Consider the following 22,891-nt stretch of genomic DNA (forward strand, 5'->3'; position numbering starts at 1 on the left):
ATGCAGTGGCAGCACAGAGACACACTCATTATTTATTATCGAGCAGACCGAGCACACCGAGCAGGCAGCCTCACTCCGCAGACCCTGTCGGATCTCTCGCCTCTTGACAGCATGTTGTGATAGAAATCAATTGTCGTCGCAACCACAATGGTGAAGCAATAGCATGACACACTGTAAGTCACAGCTTTAGCTCAAGGTACGAAGCTATGTGCATGCAGTGTGGTGTAACAGCCTCCTCCTGTGCGATCAGTCGGTGTCAGAAGAAAATATGAGCCTGTTACGTTAGCTAGCTCAGAGAACTGTATTCACTGTGTAGCATCCAGACTTAGCTGATGCTAGCGATCTGAAAGGGGATTTTGCATCCGTGCGGGGTTTGGGATTATCGGCACAATAGTCGACCGAGAGACATCAGCTGGATTCAGCGTTACTCGTGCAAAGGTTAACGCTGGGTTAGTTCACCATCTCACTTGAGTCCTTGCTAGGCTAAACATGAATGCTAGCTAACGTTAGCAAAGTGGAGTGATAGCTCCTGTTGGGTCCAGGCCTTTTTGAACAACGTTTGAGCAACAAATGGAGCAAAACAACACGAGTGGAAGCTGCCTGTGAAGCAGAGGACATCCAGAATATGTGGTCAATGATGTTATCGAGTTCAAACAGCCACAATACGCCACGTTAACGTCATGACTGCTTGGTTGCAGCTAACTTACTGCTTGTTTGAGCAGTTCGCAGTGTCTGTGAGAGTCAGTATGAATAGTTCTATTTTGGTTAGTGCTCAAATGTGCAAAGTGTTTGTTTTTGCAGGCGTCACACCGTGTCTGCAATGATTCGACCTAAAAGGGACACTGTTATTCATTTAAGAGAAATGAAGTGCAGCGTCTCAAACACAGATTTAGGCTGCTTTTGCCCTCCAGTGCATGTGTGCTGCGGGCCCTGCCCCTGTCTGTCTGTTTATGTTCTCCACCGACCCTCACAGGGATGTGCAGTGTGTACACACAACACAAAGGATGTCAGATAAGGATCAATCTTATATATAATCTTATGTGCTTCCTTTTTTGCTAGCAAATAGTGAGACTGTTTGAGGTAAGATAATAGTGGATTTATGTCATCGATGAGTCAAGAGATGTCACAGTCATTCATTTTTTTTATTTTGTACCATCAATTGCTTAATTAGTTTGTGCAAGTTCAGCATTTTGGCAGTAACCTTCCCGTCGTTTGGTTGTGTTGTTTATTTGCAGTTTGAGTATGGCAGACAGAAAGGGAAAGCCTGTCACTCCAATCAAAACACTGACAAAGAAGGAACAAGAAGAGCTCAAGAAAAAGGTGAAGACACTGGGGATGTTTTAACGTTGGAAATGGCTTTTAATGTTTTCTGGAAAAGCAGCATTTGTTGTATGAAGATACATGTATTCCAATCAAAATATGCATGTTAGTAATCACCCATCTTAACATTTTTAATATGATCAACAGTAAATGGAGGGAAGGAGTGAAATATGTGAATACTACACCTTTCTGTGTGACTTTCTAGGAGGAGGAAAAAGCAGCAGAGGTTTTTGAGGAGTTCTTGGCATCATTCGAGACCAGTGAGAAAAGCGGAGGGAAAACATTTGTCCGTGGGGGGATCGTGAACGCAACTAAAGGTCAGCAGCCAGGACTTCATGACGGTGGCATGTCTGGACGACAGATCTGTTCCAATTATGTTTAAGTGAATCACCTGAACTTCTTATAAAAGAACTGAAAAAAATTAATAAAGATTATCAGGCTGACTAAGCAGTGAAACAGGGCCCACATCTTTTGAATGCTTTAATAACACCCATCCACTCTGGGGATCCATAATCAGCAGCCCGTTATTGCTTTAATTAAAGAAATACTGAGCAGTTCTCCAACTTACTGTCGCGCATAAAGCCTTTTAAATTAAATGTTCACCGCAAACACCGCCGCAAGACTGAGACTCATCAAATTCATAGCGGTTGTTCTTGACGCCCCGGCCAGTGTGCCTGCCTGATTCCACAGGAAGCTGTTCAGATATCCTGCTGACCGACAAAAGGGCAGTGGGAAGAATAGAGCCTCGTCCTGTTTTTACAGACCTGAATTACTGTTACCTAATGCATTGTTGGACAGTCAGCATTCAGGGAGTGCTGCTTTTTTATTGCAGAGGAGGAAGCCGCAGAGGTCAAGAAGAATAAGCTGTATCGACCTGCTACGAAGTTTGTCCCCGTGTCCCAGCATGTGTCACCACTACCATCTGCTGAGAGCAAAAAGTCTGTAAGTTTGCACTCTGACTTACTCTTTGCGCTCACCTTTAAGTGTTGCTCATGACCTTTCATTTAATCATTATAATATATCAATATCAGATTGTAATAACAACCACAATGGCTGCCTGTTTCATTGACAGACATTTAAAAGAAAGGCAGAAGAGAAGAAGAAGAGTAATCTTGAACTCTTCAAAGAAGAACTTAAGCTGTAAGTCTTTTTTGTAAATGTGCCTGATTCACTTCAGTCCGTTGATGTCTTTGTGGCACACGTGAGCCTTTTTTTTATGTTTGGAAAAAATGCAGAATACAAGAGGAGCGCGAGGAAAGACATAAAAGGAAGAAAAATGACCCTGGTGGGGGAGGAGGAGGAGGAGGAGAAGGAGGAGGAGGAGGAGGATATGGAGATCTGGATGTACCCTTGTCAGGACGATCAAGTAAGAGTCCGTCTTCAAAATAGGAGTTTTAATAGGAGAAAATTGCTGACCTCACCTCTGTTATTCCTCACAGCTTTATATGATGACCTATCAGTGCCAGTCACCACCAACCTGTACATTAGCTGCATTAGCCCAAAGGTAACAGAGCACACCGACTTGGATTGGCTGAGTGCAGCGTGGGTGTACACTTCTCATCTTCTTTTCGTTTTTCAGATGAACGAGGAGATGCTCTGCAAAGAGTTTGGTAAGTATGGTCCCCTGGCCAGCGTGAAGATCATGTGGCCCCGGACGGACGAGGAGCGCTGCAGGACCTCCAACAGGGCCTTTGTGGCTTTCATGACACGGAAAGATGCAGAGAGAGCCTTGGCTGCACTTGATGGTACAGTTGACTGTTAAAAATAGGTCTGATTTACGGGCGGGTTTATCTAATAACCATTCCCTCATTGCTCTTGCTGTATGGTTAGAGACCTACTGTGATTGTGGGATTATGTTTTGTATTGTAGGTAAAGTGATTATGGGGTTTGAAATGAAGCTGGGATGGGGCAAACCAGCTCGCATTCCACCTCAGCCTCTCTACACACCGGTGGGGGTGAGGGCCACGCCGCCGCCCCCATCTGGTCTGCCGTTCAATGCGCAGCCAAGGGATCGCTTCCGTAATGACTTCACCAAGCCGCTGGGCATGTCCAAAGGGGATCTTGAGAAGGTAAGAATTATCTCTGTTCTCTGGGGTGTCTGCATGAGCATTATTTCTCTGTGATGTGGAGTTGAGACGAGGCACTACAGGCTCTCATGTTTACAGGACAAGGTGTAGAACTACAGTCTGTGCAAACATGTGAATATGAAGGGAAGATGAGCCTTTAGAGGAGGTTTTCCTGTATGCTTGTAGAAGAAGTAACGCTCCGCTCTTTATGCCCCTTTTTAAAAAATTGCCCCCAATGAAAATTTGTCCTTTATGTCCAGTTAAAGCAGAATAAATTTCAAACTGCAGCTGACTCAGAATAAATCCATTATTAGCAGCAAAACTGTAATATGTCTTCAATCATTGTAGTTGTTGTGTTATTACTGTGTTGCATGTTTGTTCAATGAACTGATCACCTTGTCCATGTAGTGCCATGTTACAGAATACAGGGTCATACCAATGCACAGCATTAAATAGCCTTTGCAGTAAATCTTTGAGAGAAATTAGCGTAGCTTGTAGTATAGATGAGCAATATACTGGAGCACTAAAGCTGTGTCACCCTCCCCCCATTTCACTGACTATGAATGCTATCGTCGTTTTCTATGCTGTATGTATCCTGCAGTGTTTCATCTGTACAAGTGCTCACTTTTTAATATTTTGACTATTTGATTTGACTTCACAAACAGAGTCTGTCCGAAGCGGTAGTCAAAGTGGTTATCCCAACCGAAAGGTACACACACTCTTCTTCCTACGACTGACCAGCTGTTAGAGCACAAGTGTTATAGGACAGAGGCTGTGCTGCACTGTTCTTGTGTCCGTATTGAGTATTTTAGGCAGCCATAAGAACTGTTCATGCATTTGACATATACAGTAGGACATGTTAAACAATCCCAAAGTCTTGGGAGTGTTGCAACAGTTGCCATCATTAGTGGATATTTTGACATCTGCAAATGAGGACTGAGGGCTCTTATTGCAGATGTCAAAGGTCCCCATGGCCTCAGATTGACATACGCTGAATATAATCAGTCATTTTCTGTAGCCACGTGTATTTTCTCCCTCTATTTTGCTCAAATACCTCAGACAATTCATGTTGTTCCCAGCTCAATATAAATGTGTGTTGTTGTGAAAAGTGAATGGCTGTAGACTTTGTAAATGACTGTTAGAGCCCCTGATGTATCATCGTTGAGCCCCGGGTTTCCAATGGGCTTGGCTGAGACACTGCAGACCGATACAGCTAGAAGGCAGATAGATTTAATAGTAAATCAGATGATGCCAGAAGTAGAATCACGCTAGTGCCAGAACTGTAACTAGGTACTGCTTCAGGTTAGAGCAGTGAGGAGTACGGAAGACTGAACTGTAGCTGTTATCACCCTGATGCCGGCTTATCATGTGTTCACTATGTTTTAATGTCTGAAAGTATACATTTTGAGACCTTGGCATCTGAAGTAAGTGTCCTACATTTGCTGGCCTGACAGCTGAGTACCAACAATGTATGGATTTTGTAGCTGAGTCCAGCCTTTTTATTACAAAGTTAAACCTACAGCAGTGTTCTTCAATAGATAGTGGGATTTCTTTTCCCTCTTTCATGGACACAGTGACCCAGGAATATTGAAATATGCTGACACAGTGTCTCTCCCACAGTGACTATGCAGTTTTGTACAGTGGAATGTCCTTTGGGCTGTCCCCTTATTACCTTCAACACTTAAAAATAGTGAATGCTATGACATTGAATGACACTGTTAGTGGTCAGCCTGCGGTTTGCATGGACCACTAATCAGTGTGAAGAAGTATTAGAGATCTCGTGCCGTGACTCGTGCATTGAGAGTTTTGACACAACCCCTGCGTTGATACGCTCTTCTGTCTCCACAGGAATCTTTTATTCCTTATTCACAGGATGATAGAGTTTGTGGTGCGTGAAGGCCATGTGTTTGAAGCCATAATAATGAACAAGGAGAAAAACAATCCAGATTACAGGTGAGGTTACCTGGTTGTGTGTGTTGGACTTGTGAGTGACCTCGTAGGGTGCAATAATCTGCTCATTGTTTATTGTCTCAGGTTCCTTTTTGACAACAAAAGCCAAGACCACGTGTACTATCGCTGGAAACTGTTCTCCATCCTCCAGGTTTGTTTTCACGGCAGAGCCTTGTGTCTAGTCTCGTCCAGAGTTTATCTGGAAGAACTAAAAACATTCACTTGTTAATCTAATTTCATGGAGGATAGTTGTTGGACTCGTGCTGATTGATGCTGTCACTTTTCCATGTGCCCGGCCTTCATCCTTTCCACAGGGAGAGTCCCCGACGGAGTGGAGGACCACTGATTTTCGGATGTTCCGAGGAGGCTCCATATGGAGACCCCCGGTTCTAAACAACTACTCTCAGAGAGGTGAAGATAGGGCAAAGGAGGAGGAGGATGCCCCCCCTGAGGAAGAGGTGAAGAAAGGGCAGCTCAGAGCCGAGTAAGTATATCCAGCAGGCATAGCGACATCTAAGTTTGTAACTTTAGATGAATTCAATGCAAACCTCGGTTTTTCTTCTGTGAATCCCCCTCAGGCACAGACAGAGGCTGGAGACACTGCTTAAAGAGCTCACTCCGAGCAGAGAAGATGTTGCCAATGCCATGCTGTTCTGTCTCCAGCGAGCGGATGCAGCAGAGGAAGTAGTGGGACACATCACGGAATCGTTTTCCTTGCTTCAGACGCCCCTTCAGAAGAAGGCCAGTTTTGCTTGCTTTGAAGTCTTTGTACAGATACAATCACACAGAATGTGTGCGTACAGTGGAGGTGATTTCACTCTTGTCATATTTCACTGTTCTTTCCCACAGATTGCCAGATTGTATCTCGTGTCAGACATCTTGCACAACTCATGTGCCAAAGTAGCTGGTGCATCATATTACCGTAAATAGTAAGAGACTTTCCTTTCCCTCCGTTTTAGCTTCAACCCTTTCATCCTTTTTCATTTCATCTCCACCTGACAGTCTGACTCTTTCTTCTCAGTTTTGAAACAAAGCTAACACAGATATTTGGAGACCTTAACGCAGCACACAAAAACATACAAGCCCGGCTGCAGGCTGAACAGTTTAAGGTACGAGTCTTTTATTTGCCTCACACAGGGACATAAATTTACCAAAAATAGAGCGATGAAAAAAAAAAAAAATGCTTTCATCTCCCATCTCCACAGCAAAAAGTTATGAGTTGCTTCAGAGCATGGGAAGACTGGGCCATATACCCCGAGCCTTATCTAATCCACCTTCAAAACATCTTTCTGGGCTTCGCCAGAGCAGCGGAGGAGACAGAGAGACGAGAGACGACAGAGGTGAGCTGAATATTTATGTTGGATGTTGCAAAATATTTGAACGTGACGAAAACGATCCAAACATCCGTTCGCTCGTCTGTCTCTTCGTAGGAGGTACCCTCCGATCTGGACGGTGCGCCGATGGACGGCACACCTATAGATGGGTTACCTTTGGACAGAGCTCCTGTGGATGACCTCGACGGTTGCCCCATGGGGTGGGACCCTCTGGATGGAGTCTCTGTTGACGACATAGATGGCGTTCCTTTAGGAGCCACCATCGATGACATTGATGGAATGCCCTGTGAGTTGAAGTCTTTCAACAAGAAGTCCACAGTTTATCTGTTTTTCTGACCAACTCAAATGTCTTCAATCAACACACTGACCCGCTCTCTCATGGGCTGTTGTCAGCTGAGCTTGCACTCTGATCTCCATGGGAACAGGGCATGCAATCACAGAATTTTCCTACAGTGATCATCAACACCATGAAGCAGCAAACGTAAACCATAATTCTGGTGTGACCTTCACTCAGCTGTGTCTTTTGTTCCGTAGTGGATGAGAGCAACGTTCCTCTGTCCAGAGTGCCTTTGTCTAAGTGGGAGAAGACGGGCGATACTGGGACGTTTTCTCAAGGTAAAACAGCTCAGGATGAATGTTGTATGGCAGTGCTGCCCCTGTGCTCCTGCTCATCTTTCTCTTTTCTCCCTAAGCCAAAACTGAGTCAAAGTGGGATGTGGTGCTGGAGCAAGAAAGTGAAGGTGATGTGAGTATAAGGTAAGGCCTCTGTGGTTGGTATCAGGGCATCATCTGTGTAAAGCGTGCATGTAGACAGTCAAGTGGTTTGGAGATTTATTGTTGTCCTCTCCCTCCTGGCGACAGCATCAACTCACAGGATGGAGATGAGGACTCAGAGAGCGACAGCAGCGATGACTCCTGCAGCTTGTCCAGATACGACAACGCAGACTTCCAGAGCTCCCTCCGAAGTTTTCAAATGTCTGAGAGCAAAAGGAAAAGGTTGAGAGAGCTGGAGGCAAGTGCATTTCTTTTTCTAAACGGTTAGGTTTGCTAAAAGTAATGTGGTTCAACCCGTCCACTTTCAAACGTCATGTCTGCCTCAATATCCTCTTTAAGAAATACACCTTAATCCAGGGGAGGAAGACATGCTCTTACATTGCTGCCTCCTCATTGGATCATCGTCAACTGTTTGAAAATATGTGAAATTATATCCAATAAATATGCAGAACTGATTAGATTTATCTGCCACAGGTAAAGGTCATGAGGCTCCAGGATGAGCTGGAATCTGGCAAGAGGGCGAGGAAGTCTGGAATGAGCATCCAACAACAAGTGGAGCACTACAGGAACAAACTGCTGCAGAAGGTGGGCCGCTGCACCGTTTGTTCTATCCGTGCCGCTTTTATTTCATATTCCATGCTTAATTTTACCCTTGAATAAATAGGCGGTGTCCTGATTATCACAGCACTTAATTAAACACAGTGTTTATTCTGCAGTGTGAGGGGGTCCCTAAAGCAAAGAAAGAAAAAAAAAAGAAACCCTCATCGCTGATGTGTAACACAAATATTTCTTTAATCACGAACAGTATGGGGCAAAATTTACAAAAGTGCTTTTTATTAGTACAGTAAAATTAGTCTATGAAATAAGTCAATTTGCACATTAAAAAACAGTGTTAAAAAGCTTTGAAAACCAGACACAGCCAATGTGCAGCTGCAAGGTCACAGTTTGAAGAGCTGCAGATTAGTCCAATGTGCATTAATAGCTAGGTTATAGCTTTCCCTCCCTGTTGATCCTATCCCAGCTGCTTTTTTTGTGTTTGTACTCCACAAGTGACACACTGAAGTCAGTTAACGTGTGTCCTTTCCTCATTGTTGGCTTGGAGAACTCCATCACACTGTGCCAGTGTGCTCCGTTTTTGACACAGTAATATTTTGGCCCCACACAGAGAAAACAATGTCTTCAAAAAAAAACAAAAAAAAAACACTTTCTCTGCCTGTGTATGTCGACGCCGATATGTTATCATCTGCATGTCTCGCTATTATTTTTGCTTTACTGTTGTTGGAGCATTTAGCAGGTGTTGATTCAATCTGACTTTAACCAAACAGCTCCCCCTTATGGAGAATCTGCAGGCGTCTCAGAGTGGGTTTGTCAGTTACAAGCCAAGCAGGCAAAGACATAGAAGCCTACATCTTAGTTCATTGGGATGTTTTACCCTGTCTACTATAGGAGTTTGAAAAAGATGAAGAAAAGAACGAGACATTGACATCGAAGTCCAAAGACAAGTCAAAGGGTGACAGAAGGGACAAAGAAAGGAGCAAAAGAGGTGAAGACGGGGACAGAAGACGACGACGGAGTAGAGATCCTGATGACCAGAACCGAAAATCGAGGAGCACCTCTCCCTTAAAGCAAGTGCCATGAGATGTTTTTGTACCAATACTTTCCTTCTGATCATTATTCTTGAAAGTTATGTCAATCTGGTCATATATTCTGCCCACGTAACAGGACACGGTCTCCCAAATGGTCCAGACGTTCCCGGTCACCATCCCCAGAGCGGAAGTCAGGGAAGTCCAGGTCACGGTCACCACACCGCTCCCACAAGAAGAGAAAGAAGAGCAAACACTGACTCTCATCTCTGGACCTTGTCATCCATTAGCCTGTTGGTGTCCACGGGTTTAACACACACATACACACACACACAAACACACACACACACTGCACTCCTGCAGTGCTCTTCAAACTGACTGACATGTCTGTGCTCTTGGTCCCAAATTACACTATCCATCGCAAGATTCAGCACTCTTTTGTATGACGAAGTTTCAACACTGTAACTAATTATATATATTTTTGTTTTGTTCGTTTTTAAAATGATAACCAGACACGCTGCAAAGTTCTGACACTAAATAAATCCCTGTTGGTGAAGAATGTGTGTGCATGTGTGGAGGATACGATTGTAGGGCCAGGTATCAAAATATTTTTACTGTTACTCTGCTAAAATGGGTGGCACTGATTTAATTTTTTAAAGGTTAAAGAAGGTTATCAACAAGCATTCTTCAAGTTTGTGGGGATTTTTATTGAGGACATTAATAGAGCATCATTTGGTTCTGTTTACAAAAGCAGTATGTGATGTTACACACTAAATTTACAGTACTATTATATTTAATGAAATGTGCTTTCATTGAACAAAACAATTTATCAAAAGTACTTAAGAGCCGGTATTCTGAAAAAAATCGAAGATACCCAGCCCTAATCATTAGTAACCGTCTACAGATTACCTGCACCATGGATTTGCTTTCATCCACTGAAATGTTTGATATATTTTAGAGGAAAGCTTGAGAAGCTGAATTTAGAAAAGCGATCTAGATTTCGTAGGCACACATAATTTGTAAGTATCATTTCAAACCACCTTGCTTTCCAGACAAATGGTTACATCTCGACACAAAAAAATGTGTGTGTGACTGACATTGGGACAATGTCTTGCACTTCAAAGGGAGATATCTTGAGTTTTTGGAAATCTGGGAGCAAACGAGTAAGGTGCCCATACCGTTACAAACAGCCTTCAAGCTATACTCAGTCTTGACCATACAGCTGTAAATTTACACATACATATCTGAACACACACACTCGGCATTTCCGACTCTTTTTCTCTGAATGCCAAACCATTCACAGTTGCTTGGTATTAAAGATAAAAAATAGAAATGTGTCAGGGAATCACACCTTGTTTGTTTTGTACAGTTCATCCACCCATTCCCACATCTTCCATTTCAGGGTCCCTGTTCTCCCAAAAAAGCTACAGATGGCTCTTTGTCTCAAAGCACTGGCCATTAGGTAGTCGGGTGATGTCAGATGGCCCGATGGGCTGTCCTTCATCTTTAGGACTGATCTCCAGCAGACAGGCCTGAATTGTGAGGAGCTGACAACCTCTCAAGTGCTCAGTACTTTTTTACATTGATGAAAACCTTGATGGCTCCAGTGAAGTCCGCAGAGAGCAGAACCTCGGTGTGATCTGTCTTTAGGGCTCCTGCAAAAGGACAACACGATTTCATAGCACTGAAGTGACAGCCTTGATGTTTTGAAACCTGTCCGTGAATGAATTCGAGCAAACATACCTGAGGGTATCGTTTCAGAGTCTGTGGAGTCCAGGCTCTTACACTCTGCTTCTGGTTTCTCTGCTCCAGTTTCTTGTGGAACAATAAGGCCAGGGTGGGGCGCAAAAATTGCTGAGGTGACCACTGCGTTATGTGCTGAGAGGTACAAAATGCTTTGTTAGTCCAATCAAGGGGGAACAAATGAATTTGACAAGTAATTATGTTAAAATTATGTCTGTCATTCAACACACAGCACAGCTACCTTTAATTCCTTCCCAGAAGTCATTGCGGTCCCGTCGTACAGATGTGAATTTGCTCAGGTCGTGGTAAGTGCTCCAGATGTACACATACTTATCCTCTGAGCCACTGACTATGAAGGAGTAGTCATGACTGTAGGGAGATAATGCCATGGCAGGTCAGTTTTTGAGCTAAAGGTGCAGTGCAATGTTCAGAACAGGCTGTTTAATGGTGGCTGTGCAGTTTTGGCAGGAAGAGGACAGTTCTCAAAAGAGCCCTGTCTCATGTTCTGAAACTCTTTATGAGAAGCAGAGGTTAGAGGCACATGTCAACCGCACTCCATGGAGAGGGATGTGTTACTCAGTTGTTACTAAAACGACTTCGAAATGCTCAAGTCAAAACTACATGAAAGGGAACCGTCCTCACCTGAAGCTCGCCTTGATCTGGCTGCTGCTGTTAACATAACCCTTGTATTTCATGGATAAAGACAAGTCCCTCAGGTCATAAAGGCGAATGCGGGAATCATTTGAGGTTACCAAAATCTGTCGGTTGGGAGGGAGAGAATTTTGTTATTGAACAAGTCTGACTGGCTCATTATAGGGACATCAAACGTGCTGCAGATGTATTTGTAGTGGAGATCAGGTGTTGCCTTATTCTCTCCAGGTAGAGGTTCAATGCCAGTGATTTTGCGTCCAACTTTGTTCCTGCCTCTGGTGGACCTCACATGAATCTGAGTGTGGTATTTCAGACGCTATGGACGGCACAAATAAAAAATACATTTAGTTAAACCTGCATTTCATTTTCTCCTTAGAAACACTGACAATAAGGACAAAATGAGATCATGTATTCACAGATAAAAGCAGCTCAGCTGGGTACCTCTGTGTCATAGAAGATGCACCGGCCGTCGTAGGTGCCGATGACGGCATACTTCCCATTTTGGCAGAAGTTCGCTGCAGTGATGAGGCGTGTTTGGCCGTCCACCTCGTTCCACAGTGCCACCTTCTTGTCTGGAATGTTCCAGAGCCGTAGCTTTCCATCCAGAGAGCCACTTAAAAAGTATCTGTCATCCTGAGAAACAAGAAGCAAGTGCGACTATAAATACAGTCTGCCAGCCGAAATGAATCGAGGTGCGATTTGTGCTGAGAGCTGCAGGTGACTCAACTTACTCTGGGATGGAAAGCAATGGCTGTGACGAAATCAATGTGCTGAAAGCAGCAGAGACACTCTCTCCTGGATATGTGCCATAACCTGACTGTTTTATCCATGGAGGAGGAGAGCAGGAAAAAGTTCTAGATTGACACAAAAATGAAAAAGGGAAGAGGAGTCAAACGTGTGCAAAGGATGGATAAAAAAATAAAGAGAGGACATTAGAAAGGAGTAGGACATCACCTTTGACCAGGACAAGTCCAACAGATCAGCCGTATGGCCTTTATACTTGCAGAATGGGACTTGACGGAAAGGGGCATTCCTATCTTCTGTCTCTGGGTCCTCTGGAACACAACTTGCCTAAGATGAGAGTACGATCTTACAAAAATCTGACATCTGAAGACTGTAAAACATACAGCATTGCCATACTTGCACTATTACCAAAACAGGATCTGGAAACACTAAGCACCCCACAAATCAAAAGGCGGAAATTTCACTCACCCCAGGATCATCAGATTTAGAGGAGCATAAACTTTCCTGAGAGGGAGAAGGCGAAACTCGACCTGGAGAAGCCAGGACAAAAAGACTCTTACTGCGGCCAAGCCAAGCTGAGCCTCGAAATGAAAACAATCAGGCATACAACAAAACAATCTGACATGCTGACGAGGTTACCTTCAGTGTTGTACTTTAATCTCATGTTGTTGAAGTAGTCAAAGGCAGTCTTCAAGACCCAGATGCGGACCACATTATCTTGGCCAGCGGTTGCCAGCAGCCTCCCGCAGTGAGAGAACTTCATCGTCCAAACGGCCCCCTGAGGAAAAGACAAAGATGCTGGAGTACAAACATTCCTTGGTCCTCTTTAAACATTAAGAAGAGAAACTAAGATCCTCTTACCATGTGCTCTCCACTCAGGTCCTGCACAACCTTAATCTGATCAAAGTCAAATGGACCCTTGAAGCTGTGTGCTGCCTTGAACTTGGCAGGCCTGGTGTAAGGCATGCCCTCATCGTCACTCGATGACGGATCGTCCTGATCTGTATGGAACACTGAGCCCATCCAAAACAAAAAGCATGACTGAGATTATCAAAGCATTTGCAGCAGCAGCAGGAGCATCAATATTTCAGAAATATAATGAATACATGTAGATGTATGTATGAGACAAAACTGGGTTGTGGGTTTTGATGATTCAGTCGTGCATTAATTTGACTGCTACCATTTATGGTTACGACCGTGAGAAGTTAGACTGAAGCTATTTGTGCCATGATGGCCTCAGCGCCCACATCCATTTACAAATGGCAATCTCCTGCCTGCACTTATCTGTCCTCTGCATCTTGTACTTTCACTTATCAAAAGAACCTAACCACACTATCAGGAAAATTACTCTGCAATGCTTTTAAGTAGTTCTTGGAACAGCATAAAATATAAGAACTCCACAATGTACTGTGATATGTAGCATAAAACAGTATATTAACCATTTTGGCACCTTTTCTCACATTAAAACATGCACGGTTACATTTGAAGTGTTCTTTTACCTTCATCACGCACACTTTTCACTTTGTTGACGGCCTTCTCTCCATATTCCTCAGCGAGATGCTTGGCCTTTTTCACAGACTTGCCCAGGAATTTCTTAAACTGAGTTCTGATTAGAAATAAAGGCACAACAAATTATTATATTCTATATTTGATCATGTGGAATAAAATTCCCACAACAGTCACAAATCCTTACGTTTTCTGTTTCAGTTTTCCACCATCTGTGTCTGCCAGTGGAGCCTGAGACTTTTCATCATCATCTGACTGTGCTGCATCATTCCTGAGGAGAAAATAAAACAGATCAACTTCCTCTATGTTGCAAATGTACATTGCAAACTATGCAAAGAAAAGAACACTGGCAGCACTGGTAACAAAATTGGTGCTGCATGTTAGAAATGAGGTGTTCAAAACACTAAGGGTCTCTCTGAATAGTTAATATATAGGACAGTGTTGATACATACATGATAGCTAATACAGAAAAATCATTCTCTACTTACGTAATGTACTCCTTGGTCCTCCTCATGATGTGCAGAGTGAGGGGGTTGATCCCTGCAGGAAGTTTCTCCTCTGCCTGGATGAGAGGGATCTCTTCACCAGTGTCAAGATTTTTGATCATCACACTGGCCAGGATTTCCTGTTTTAAGGTGACACACAAGTATACGTTTGGTGCATAAAAGGTTGGTGGAAGGAATGTGCAAGAGGTTGAGCTATGGTTGGGATTCAAGCTGAATGAAAGACATAAAAACAAACAAACGGATTCTTACTTCATCTGTCAGTTCTCTACCAGAGTTGGAACGTGGACGCTGAGGACCTGGAGTTTGTCCTCCACTCTGAGATGAGGCCTGTTCATCCTCATTTTCCTTAAAAAAATTAAATTAAATTAAAAAGCAAGCCATTATGCAACAGATAAGCAAACTGCTACATGATATATAGTTTCATTTTTGAACAGCTCTGGATGAGGACCAAAAGGAAGGTCAGGTCCACAGCCTCACTGACCTGTGCTGTCACCACCTTGTCCCCACTGGTGGCGCTGGCCAGATCCAGGGAATGCTGCAGCTCTTTGGTTAGACTCCTCACTGTGCTGCTAGGGGACAACAGGCCAGAGGGTTCCAGAACACTGCTGCTGGCTGGACCGACCGCAGACACTGGACAATCACACAACATGTCACCGGAAAAACTGGTCAGCTCTTCTGTCTGCACTACATTATGATTGATCATAATCAAGAAAGACGTCTTGAATGAACTGTGCATGGTTTTCTCTACCTTCCAGTCCACTCAGCCTCAGACATTCCTGAGACTTCTTGGAAGGCAGACTCTGCCAAGACGGTGGAGGTGGTCTTGGTGGAGGCCCTCCGCTGGGAGGGGGTGGGCGTGAGGGAGGAGGCTTCTTGGTGCTGGCTACGATGTCTGGTTCCACTGTGAATTGCCGTGGGGGTTTCAAAGGCCCAGAGGAGTCTGAGTCAGCCTGCCTGTCCGTGAACGGGACCTGGTCTAAAATATCTGCAGGTCTCTGCTCCTGCTCCCCTTCTGCAACCGCAACAGCCCCACCAGTCTGACTCTGTCCTACAGTGCTGGTGATGTCTGGGGGCTGAACACCTTCTTGTGATCCCACTGACAGGCCCGGGGAATCCCTGGGTTCAGGGGCAGGTACAGAGCATGCTCCGTTTGTTGCAGCACTTTCCTGTTGTTCCTCTGGCCTCTCCACAAGCTCAGGTTCACGAGCCGACGCTGCTAACTCCGCAGGAACTTCCTGACCATTATTATCTTCCTGTGGCTCTGGTTCTGCTCTTACATCAACATTTAGCTGATCTAACAGCTGAGCCACCTCACCAACACTTCCCTTTTGACTCTCCTCAATGATGCTATCGATGATCTATGAGGAACAGAAAACACCAGTTAGCTCATTTAAATTACAACAACTGTGATGCAAGTTCCTATGTCCAGCTCACCTACACCGAAATACGTTACTGTCTGGACACTTCTTTCCTTCGTTTCACAATAGTTAACACAAAAGAGACAGTCACAGCTTGAGTGATACCCATATGAAAACCTGAATGGCACAATAAAGGATGCATTGCAGGATATGCGAATACTAAAACATACTATCAATATTAGCCCAGTTTGACATTTGTGAGATCCACACCAACTTCCACTTTTCATATGGAAAATAAAAATCTGAGAATATGATGACCCCCCCCCTTGTGTGGGACATGGTGTGTGCAATAATGGAGCCAGTCCTACCTGTAGGGAATCATCTTGCTGAGTCTCAGATGCAGCCACATCTTGTGCAGCATTTACCGATCTTTGTGGAAGCTGTTCAGACAACAATAAAAAACATATTTTTTTTAACCTACCACAGACACAAAGAGGAGATAACAAGTCATATACCAGCCTTGATTTACATCAAGGATGATCAAGCACATCCGGACTGAGGGAAACCTGTTTGTCGAGTATAGTACCTAACTTAAGAAATACATGATTAATGAGCACATTCCTTCCACAGTTCCTCCATCAAGCTAACTTTAAATTGGCCTTTTCCATTTGATGCAGACTGCTTGCCATCTTTTGCTGCAAAAGTCAATGTTTTCACTAAACTTTGTTGATTTAAGGTGCAGGGTTAATACTGATTTGTGAGCAATGCTTACTCCTGGGTCCATTCCAACATCACATCAGTATTGTGTTGCAGTGGCTCACATTTGTAATCTCTCTTGAGTGAGCGTAATTTAAATTTCTGTTGTAACTGCCTGTATGTGAAGGGTAGTCAGAGCAACAAGGCCACATGATTCATTTACATTTTCCTAGCTGTCAGGAAGGAAAACCAGATAAACACTGTAGGACACAGACATCATGACAAAGGGTTGAATATTAGCAGTACATGACTCATTACTTAACAGGTTGTGTTATTGTTTTCACACAGGGTACCAATATCTTACCTTGAAGTCACTTAAGGTAGGTGCAACTTCAAGGGGAACTACTGCAAACACTACAGTAATCTTTTGATAGTTAACACTTCATGTTAGAACACTGTATTGTTTTGGTCAGGCTCAGGTCCATTTAAGTCCAATTCTGACAAATTCTCTCTTTTTTCTGCAAACAGTACTAAATAAACTGACAGTCATTCTGCTCAATAACGACGACAATCAGATGAAATCTGGCAAAAAATCAGTAATGACAAACTACCTCAATAGATTCAATAAAGGATTCAAAAGATTATCAATATGATAAAATCATATCAATATGATTAAAAAAAATCCAATCCTACTTATTAGTTGCCATTTTCAACCCTTGCTAATATTAAAACGACGTTTTAATAATTATTCTAACAGTGTCGCAGCAGGTACTGCCTTGTTTCAACATTGGCCGGGTTTAGACAAACATACCTGAGGTGAAGGAATGACAAACTTTGCAGGTGACCTAAAAAACACAAAAGGGACACAGTTCAAAAATGCAGTGAATATGAGTATCTAAAATACAACATCCAACAACAAAACAAATGTAATCTGAAGACAATGGTGTTTTTAATTTATCTATCCCCTGGTGCAGTTCGATTTATGTGTGTGAATTATGACTCTTTTAACCCAAAATGAAATGCAGATTTTCAGACATCTTCTATCATTGAACAAAGGTTTCTGGATATGATTGCTAACAAGCAGGGCACATACAATGATAAGTATTTGATTCAGCTGTGTGCTGAATGTTTTTGTAGTAAATATGACTTGATCAATACTAGAAAAAGCAACCAGATACAGTCAAAACCTCCAGAAATGTGGCTTCTAAAAACCTCAAATTACTAACAACAAATGATTAGCATGCATGTATAAAATCCAAGACAGAGACCAGTTAGTCTCTCGGTGCAAATTACTTAAATCCATCATAAAGTGGTAGCACTTCCTACTATTACCTAGAAAACATGGCAATGTTTCCTGGCTAATATTCACTTCAGTCGTTGTAGCTAAAACGTTAAAACCCCACAATGACACCCAGACTTTTCACCTTATCGCTGTTAAAACAATGTATTTGCATTGAAACTGTCCATTTGATCTCAGGAATAACATCATGTGACTCGTGTGTTGGGGTAGACTCTCCCCTCAACAAACAGCTGGACTAACAAGCAGTTGAACTGATATGCTATATGACAACATACAAATCATTTTAATAGTTTACATAGAAAATTGACTGGACAGTAACTTGACACTGAAGCACTTCAATTAACGCTATTTATAAAAATGGGCTTGCTGTCAATTTAACGTTAGCTGCCATTATGAAGTTGGCTTACTTATAACTTATGACACATGAGATAAAACAAGCATAAAAGCGTCTGGCAATAGTTACTCTTATATAATATTGTCAAAATGTGTTTCCTTACACTTTTGGAGATGGAGTAAAATTAACGTCTTCGGGAGCATCATAGAATTCCTCGGTGTCACTTGTATCTGACGCCATGCTAACATGAATTAGCTCGCTAGCTCGTCAAAGTTTCGTCGCCAGGCAGCTGTCTAAAAGCCTACCCTGCGGATGAAAGTGCCACACACATGCGCTTATCTCTCTATATACTGCCTTCTCGAGATTTCTCTTCTAATTCAAAAGACTTGGGCCAGTCGTCGTCAAACAACCACTTTCCTATCCAGCGTCACGTCATAACGTTACAGTAGGCTAAGCAAATGCTACGCTAACAAATGTAATCTGTTCCTACGACTGACCAACGCCTAATGCTAACTAGCTTTCTACCCTCTTTTTAAATCTGTCTGGTTCACAGCACATTATCGGCCATGACAGAAGACAACAAAAAGCGCGTTTAACAGTAACATACACTTGGTCAACTGTTAAGCTAACGGAGGCAGTGCACCGCGTCATAAACAAACCAGTAACACAAAAAAATACATCCTAACGAGGTGAGTCAAAGGGCGGGGCACAGGCGCTCTTCTTCTTCTTCTTCTTCTTCAGCTGCTTCTTCTTCTTCTTCTTCTTCTCCTTCTTGTGAAAACTTGGAGCTGATGACAATACATTACTGCCCTCTACAGGACTAATTGAAGAACCGCATACAAGTGAATGGAAAATCTAGGGATGGGCTTTCGTTTAACAAGGGATGCTGAGTAGGGGTATCACCAGGGAGATTTTCGTTTCATTCAAAGAAGACGCAAGCAACAGCATCTAACAAAACACCAGGCAGATAGTGATGTAACAAATCCATTAACAGTATATTAACCGTTATCATTTTTATAACATGAACACATAAACAACAACATAAACACTTTAGACAGGAATGTCTTCTCATATCTTTCACATTAAGTCTATCCTCTCTTTAACTGCTTGCATACTTAATACTAAAAAACTTCATTATGTCCACTCCTTGTACTCTTGTTACCCGAGTGCCACTCACAGTGATGATCAAAGCATTTCAAAAAATTAAAAATGATACAGAAATAACTGATTGTGAAAAGTAATTACATGGTAGTGTGCATCAGCCAGCTATTTCTTTAACTGTCAATGCCACTCATGAGGTAAGAAGTGATTGGTAAATTAAATTAACAGTTGCAGGTCCCATTCATTTGCACATGCTGAAAGCAGGCACCTAGAACTGTACAACAGCCAACAGTTCAGCAAAATTACAATTGAATTTGATCTGTTCACAAGCATTCTTTGTTCCAGATCAATGCATCTGCTGATTAAATAAGAGCATGCAATTTAACTGATGATTTGAGAGGACAAACAAAGGTGGAGGTGGAAGAGAGGTAATTATGAAAAGAACCTCAGTGCATTTTAATGAATACATACATAAGCTTGTTTTGGTCATATTGTCATTGAAGACCATAGCTGCATTAATGCTAATAAGCATGGATTGGATAATAATTGCAAAAATAATCACTGTCATGCTTCAAGTTATCAACATTTAATTATCCTCAAACACAATTAAATGCTGCTAACTAAACCTAAAACTCACAGTGTGTTCATCATATAGTCATGAACTATCTTTTCTTTGCACTTTGTGTGTAAACAAAAGTAAACCTACCAATCACAACAATATGTTTAAGATTATTTAATGGGTGTCAATGGTATAAGCATCTTTAAACTTCATCATTAAACAACATTTGAATGGAAATATCAGGCATTACATTGAATGTGTCCAGCAACCTTTCGCCTTTTACATTACGCTACATTTTGCAGTATCTTTACATGAACTTTTAATCAAATGGCACTTTTAGTGTTGTAGCCTAACAGTGTTGTGCAACATTTTGTTTGTATTTGCATACTTCTGCTTTTGTGAAAATTATCATATGCCACATGCTTCAAAGGCACTGTGTGCACTAAATTACAATGTCCATCGTTTTTAAGCCAAGCACATGTAGACATTTTTGACAGACTACAAATGCCTCACAGAAAGACGACTCCTCGGAAGAACCACTTTATTTAGTAACGGAAGTTTTGAGCCAATAAGAAAAGATTGCCATAGTCTTCCACCAATGGAAAGTTTCGATGCTCCTGCTCTCCCAGTAAGCGACGACCGGATTGGATAAAACAAGGAAGGAGGCTCCGGTGGTATAAGTGGATTTGAGGGCTTGGAAGGAAAACAAGGACGCTGGTTAACGTTATCTCGTTGTTGAAGGTATTGCATTTGCTTTTTAAAAGTTTACAGAGTAATTTCAAGATACGTATGGTGATTGAAATATCGTATATACTATTTCGAGCTCAACAAATACCAGATTGACAATTAGTCACAATCATTTTGTTGGTGGTGGCAAACCTACCAACCAACCACACTAACTAACAACTAACCTCAACTAACTCATGTTAAGACCCTGGTCGTGTAGGATCTTGTTAGTTAAGCTAACATAGCTAGCGGACAATAGTAAACAGTAACTAACTTGACAGCCATGCAGTCGACTGTCCTGATCTAACGTTATTTCAAGCTAGCCAGTGTTAACGTTAAAGGGTTAGCTTGGTTAGCCATGTTAGTTTAGCCTGTTTCCACTGGAGATGTCAGGACTGTGTTGAGGCAACATGGTCAGAAAATTAGCAAAGCTCCCATATGACAGCAGTGCCTCTTCTGACAATATCATCGTTCCGTCCGGCTAAACAGTAACATTGTAAATGATGATAGCTTAAAGCTTTTGCTAGCAAGCAAGTCAGCTACCTCGCGTGGACTTAGTTTGTCCCCACATGTATGTCACTTACGTTAGCTTTAAAAGGACTAACCACTCCGACGTTTGTCAGTGTGAGAGCTCAGCATACACCACTTTGCAGAGGCAAGCTGCCAACTCCATCAGTTTTGTGTCACTTTAACGTGTTATAACAACAGGCGCCATGCAGTAACTATTACAGAAACTTTCACGTTGCTGTGTCCAAATGTGTGCGTTACCAGTTGCCATTCTTCAAAATAGCCAGTGTCACTAACCCCACTCCAACCTTTCTTTTCTACTTAATGTTAGCCGAATTTCAAAGGAAGAATGTTCTGTCTAGTAACACACACGGCAGATATTTTTAGCTTTAATTAGCCTAGTTCTGTGTAAAGCAACAAGTTAGCAATGTGATGCAACTGTCACATTTCAGTGGGGGATGAGGGTCAAGAAACGCCTTTATGCTTTGCCACCTGGCAGCCGAATTAGGCCTTTTCCAGATATTTCTGAAATCCATAAAGTTAAGTTATGATGTCAGTTTGTATTTCATTGACCATTTCAGTTGCAGAAAAATAAGCACTGAGATCCCTATTTATTTCTACAACTGTGTGGAACTGGAAGGCGTGTGTCTTGTTGTGATCTATAATACAACGATGGCTTTGTTTTCAGTGTGGCCTTATCTTTTAAGCCAGATTCAGAAAACTTGAAACTTGCATGACTAATATCATGGAAACAGTTTCTCAGTTAAAACACTGAGATATTGTCGCCATTAGGCATCAGCTTGTATGTAGAATAATGTGCAGACTGTGAGACATAAAAAAGCAAGCTCTGTTAAGAATGAATGAATCTACATGCAACAGCTTTATCTTGTTTTTCTTCACTGAGATTGAATGTTGTTGTTTTTTGGAAGAAATATTTCATACAAATGTTGAAAGTACTATATTTCTGTTTTTGAGGTGTGGTTTTGGCGAGGGTATGGAGCACCCTGTACACAGAGGGGAGACAATGCCCATCGGACTGCATGACAGGTAATGCACAATGTCTCATATTCCATTATTTTGGTAGCACTGTGAACACATATAGTGAGTCAATTTAACTGAACGCATTGTAGGTCACAAATCTTGGCAAAAATTTGGAAGCTGTTTACGCAGTCTTCAGGATGTTCAAGGTTTTCTCCTCACGTCTCTCAACATTAATAATTACAACTTTTTGACCCAGGATGAAAGGTTGACCATTCTTAAAGCATATACAAGGTAGCAGTTATCAGTCCTGCTATCCGTCCTGGCTAGGATATAGCTTCCACCTGGAATCAGAGGTGTTAATTAGGTAATCCCTGATTAGACCGTAAGAAAGACAAGAAGGACTGTGTTGCTCAGTGACCAGTATTGAGAACCACTGCAAAGAGTCTGACCAGAGTCTCACCGAAAGTTATTACAGCATATCTGCTTCATTAATTCACCTGTGGCTGTTCGCCTCCCCTCATTGGTTTGTACATATTGTTGGCTAATTTATCAGTATTTGCCAGAAGTCAGTCTGTCACTCAAAAAGTGTCGTCACATCCCCCTTTGTCTATTTGGTATACAAGGACTGAAACAGGATTTTTCTCCTGGGCCCAGTGTCATTGCTGGAAAATAAACAAAAGTTTTAAAGAGCTGACCCATTGTCCCTACCAGTAAGTCAAATGACCTAACAAGACCTGCGAGCAGTAATCACTTTGCATAACAAAATCTGTATTGGATCATGTAATTTGTTCTGAATTCCCAACAGAATATCAGGAAATGAAGCAAAGTTGGCGAGTAGCATACGCATATCAAGATTACGACCAACATCCCACACATTACCACCAAACTAAGTTCTTCAGTCATACTAATTGCATGTCTGTGTTCCAGTATTGTCTTCTTGTACAGCTACAACTCAGTGCATTTTGACCCATTAAAATGACAGATGGGTCAACACATTTGACTTGAAGTTTTTCTTGACTTGGCTGCTGATTGAGGAAGCCGCAGAAGGGTTAAGTGTAATACTAATGGGTATCAGGAACATCTTATGTGTGACCTTAACAGAAACAACTGTTGTGCCCGTCAGGAAGAAAAAATATACTTTGGGCTTATACC

The 22,891-nt window shown here is 42.3% G+C and overlaps 3 protein-coding genes across 10 annotated transcripts in view; 2 read left to right on the plus strand and 1 right to left on the minus strand.

The window, feature by feature from the left end:
* The first annotated feature begins 37 nt into the window (after window positions 1–37).
* On the plus strand, window positions 38–10,364 carry LOC143332421 (U2 snRNP-associated SURP motif-containing protein). 8 transcript variants are annotated; one of them, XM_076749835.1, is made up of 24 exons: window positions 38–173; window positions 1,236–1,320; window positions 1,526–1,637; window positions 2,153–2,262; window positions 2,393–2,460; window positions 2,556–2,686; window positions 2,760–2,824; window positions 2,900–3,065; window positions 3,190–3,389; window positions 4,052–4,095; window positions 5,235–5,339; window positions 5,421–5,487; window positions 5,651–5,820; window positions 5,915–6,077; window positions 6,186–6,265; window positions 6,358–6,445; window positions 6,542–6,676; window positions 6,767–6,956; window positions 7,205–7,285; window positions 7,363–7,426; window positions 7,532–7,682; window positions 7,919–8,029; window positions 8,891–9,069; window positions 9,167–10,364. In XM_076749835.1, the coding sequence occupies exons 2-24, from the start codon at window positions 1,243–1,245 to the stop codon at window positions 9,285–9,287; spliced, it is 2,679 nt and encodes an 892-aa protein (XP_076605950.1). In that variant the 5' UTR covers window positions 38–173; window positions 1,236–1,242; the 3' UTR covers window positions 9,288–10,364. The 8 variants fall into 8 exon arrangements, with proteins under 8 accessions (XP_076605950.1, XP_076605946.1, XP_076605951.1 ...); XM_076749836.1 differs by having other exon boundaries at window positions 50–196; XM_076749834.1 differs by lacking the exon at window positions 38–173 and adding an exon at window positions 194–217.
* wdr44 (WD repeat domain 44) lies at window positions 8,218–18,641 on the minus strand. Its single transcript, XM_076749838.1, has 20 exons — window positions 18,029–18,641; window positions 17,043–17,076; window positions 15,904–15,975; window positions 14,926–15,535; window positions 14,659–14,807; window positions 14,427–14,522; window positions 14,160–14,296; window positions 13,859–13,942; window positions 13,665–13,771; window positions 13,027–13,178; window positions 12,805–12,943; window positions 12,634–12,695; window positions 12,376–12,492; window positions 12,153–12,275; window positions 11,863–12,054; window positions 11,636–11,737; window positions 11,413–11,528; window positions 11,012–11,139; window positions 10,771–10,905; window positions 8,218–10,682 (listed from the first exon to the last, which is right to left on the minus strand). The coding sequence occupies exons 1-20, from the start codon at window positions 18,103–18,105 to the stop codon at window positions 10,594–10,596; spliced, it is 2,721 nt and encodes a 906-aa protein (XP_076605953.1). The 5' UTR covers window positions 18,106–18,641; the 3' UTR covers window positions 8,218–10,593.
* A 1,534-nt stretch (window positions 18,642–20,175) lies between these two features.
* klhl13 (kelch-like family member 13) overlaps window positions 20,176–22,891 on the plus strand; it is a 36,378-nt gene continuing 33,662 nt past the window's right edge. The window contains exons 1-2 of the mRNA XM_076750331.1: window positions 20,176–20,266; window positions 21,734–21,805. Of these exons, the coding sequence (XP_076606446.1) occupies window positions 21,753–21,805 (53 nt within the window). The 5' untranslated portion in view covers window positions 20,176–20,266; window positions 21,734–21,752. The remainder of the gene's footprint in view (window positions 20,267–21,733; window positions 21,806–22,891) is intronic.

The sequence above is a fragment of the Chaetodon auriga genome, chromosome 15 (assembly GCF_051107435.1).
Source record: "Chaetodon auriga isolate fChaAug3 chromosome 15, fChaAug3.hap1, whole genome shotgun sequence".
NCBI lineage: Eukaryota > Metazoa > Chordata > Actinopteri > Chaetodontiformes > Chaetodontidae > Chaetodon > Chaetodon auriga.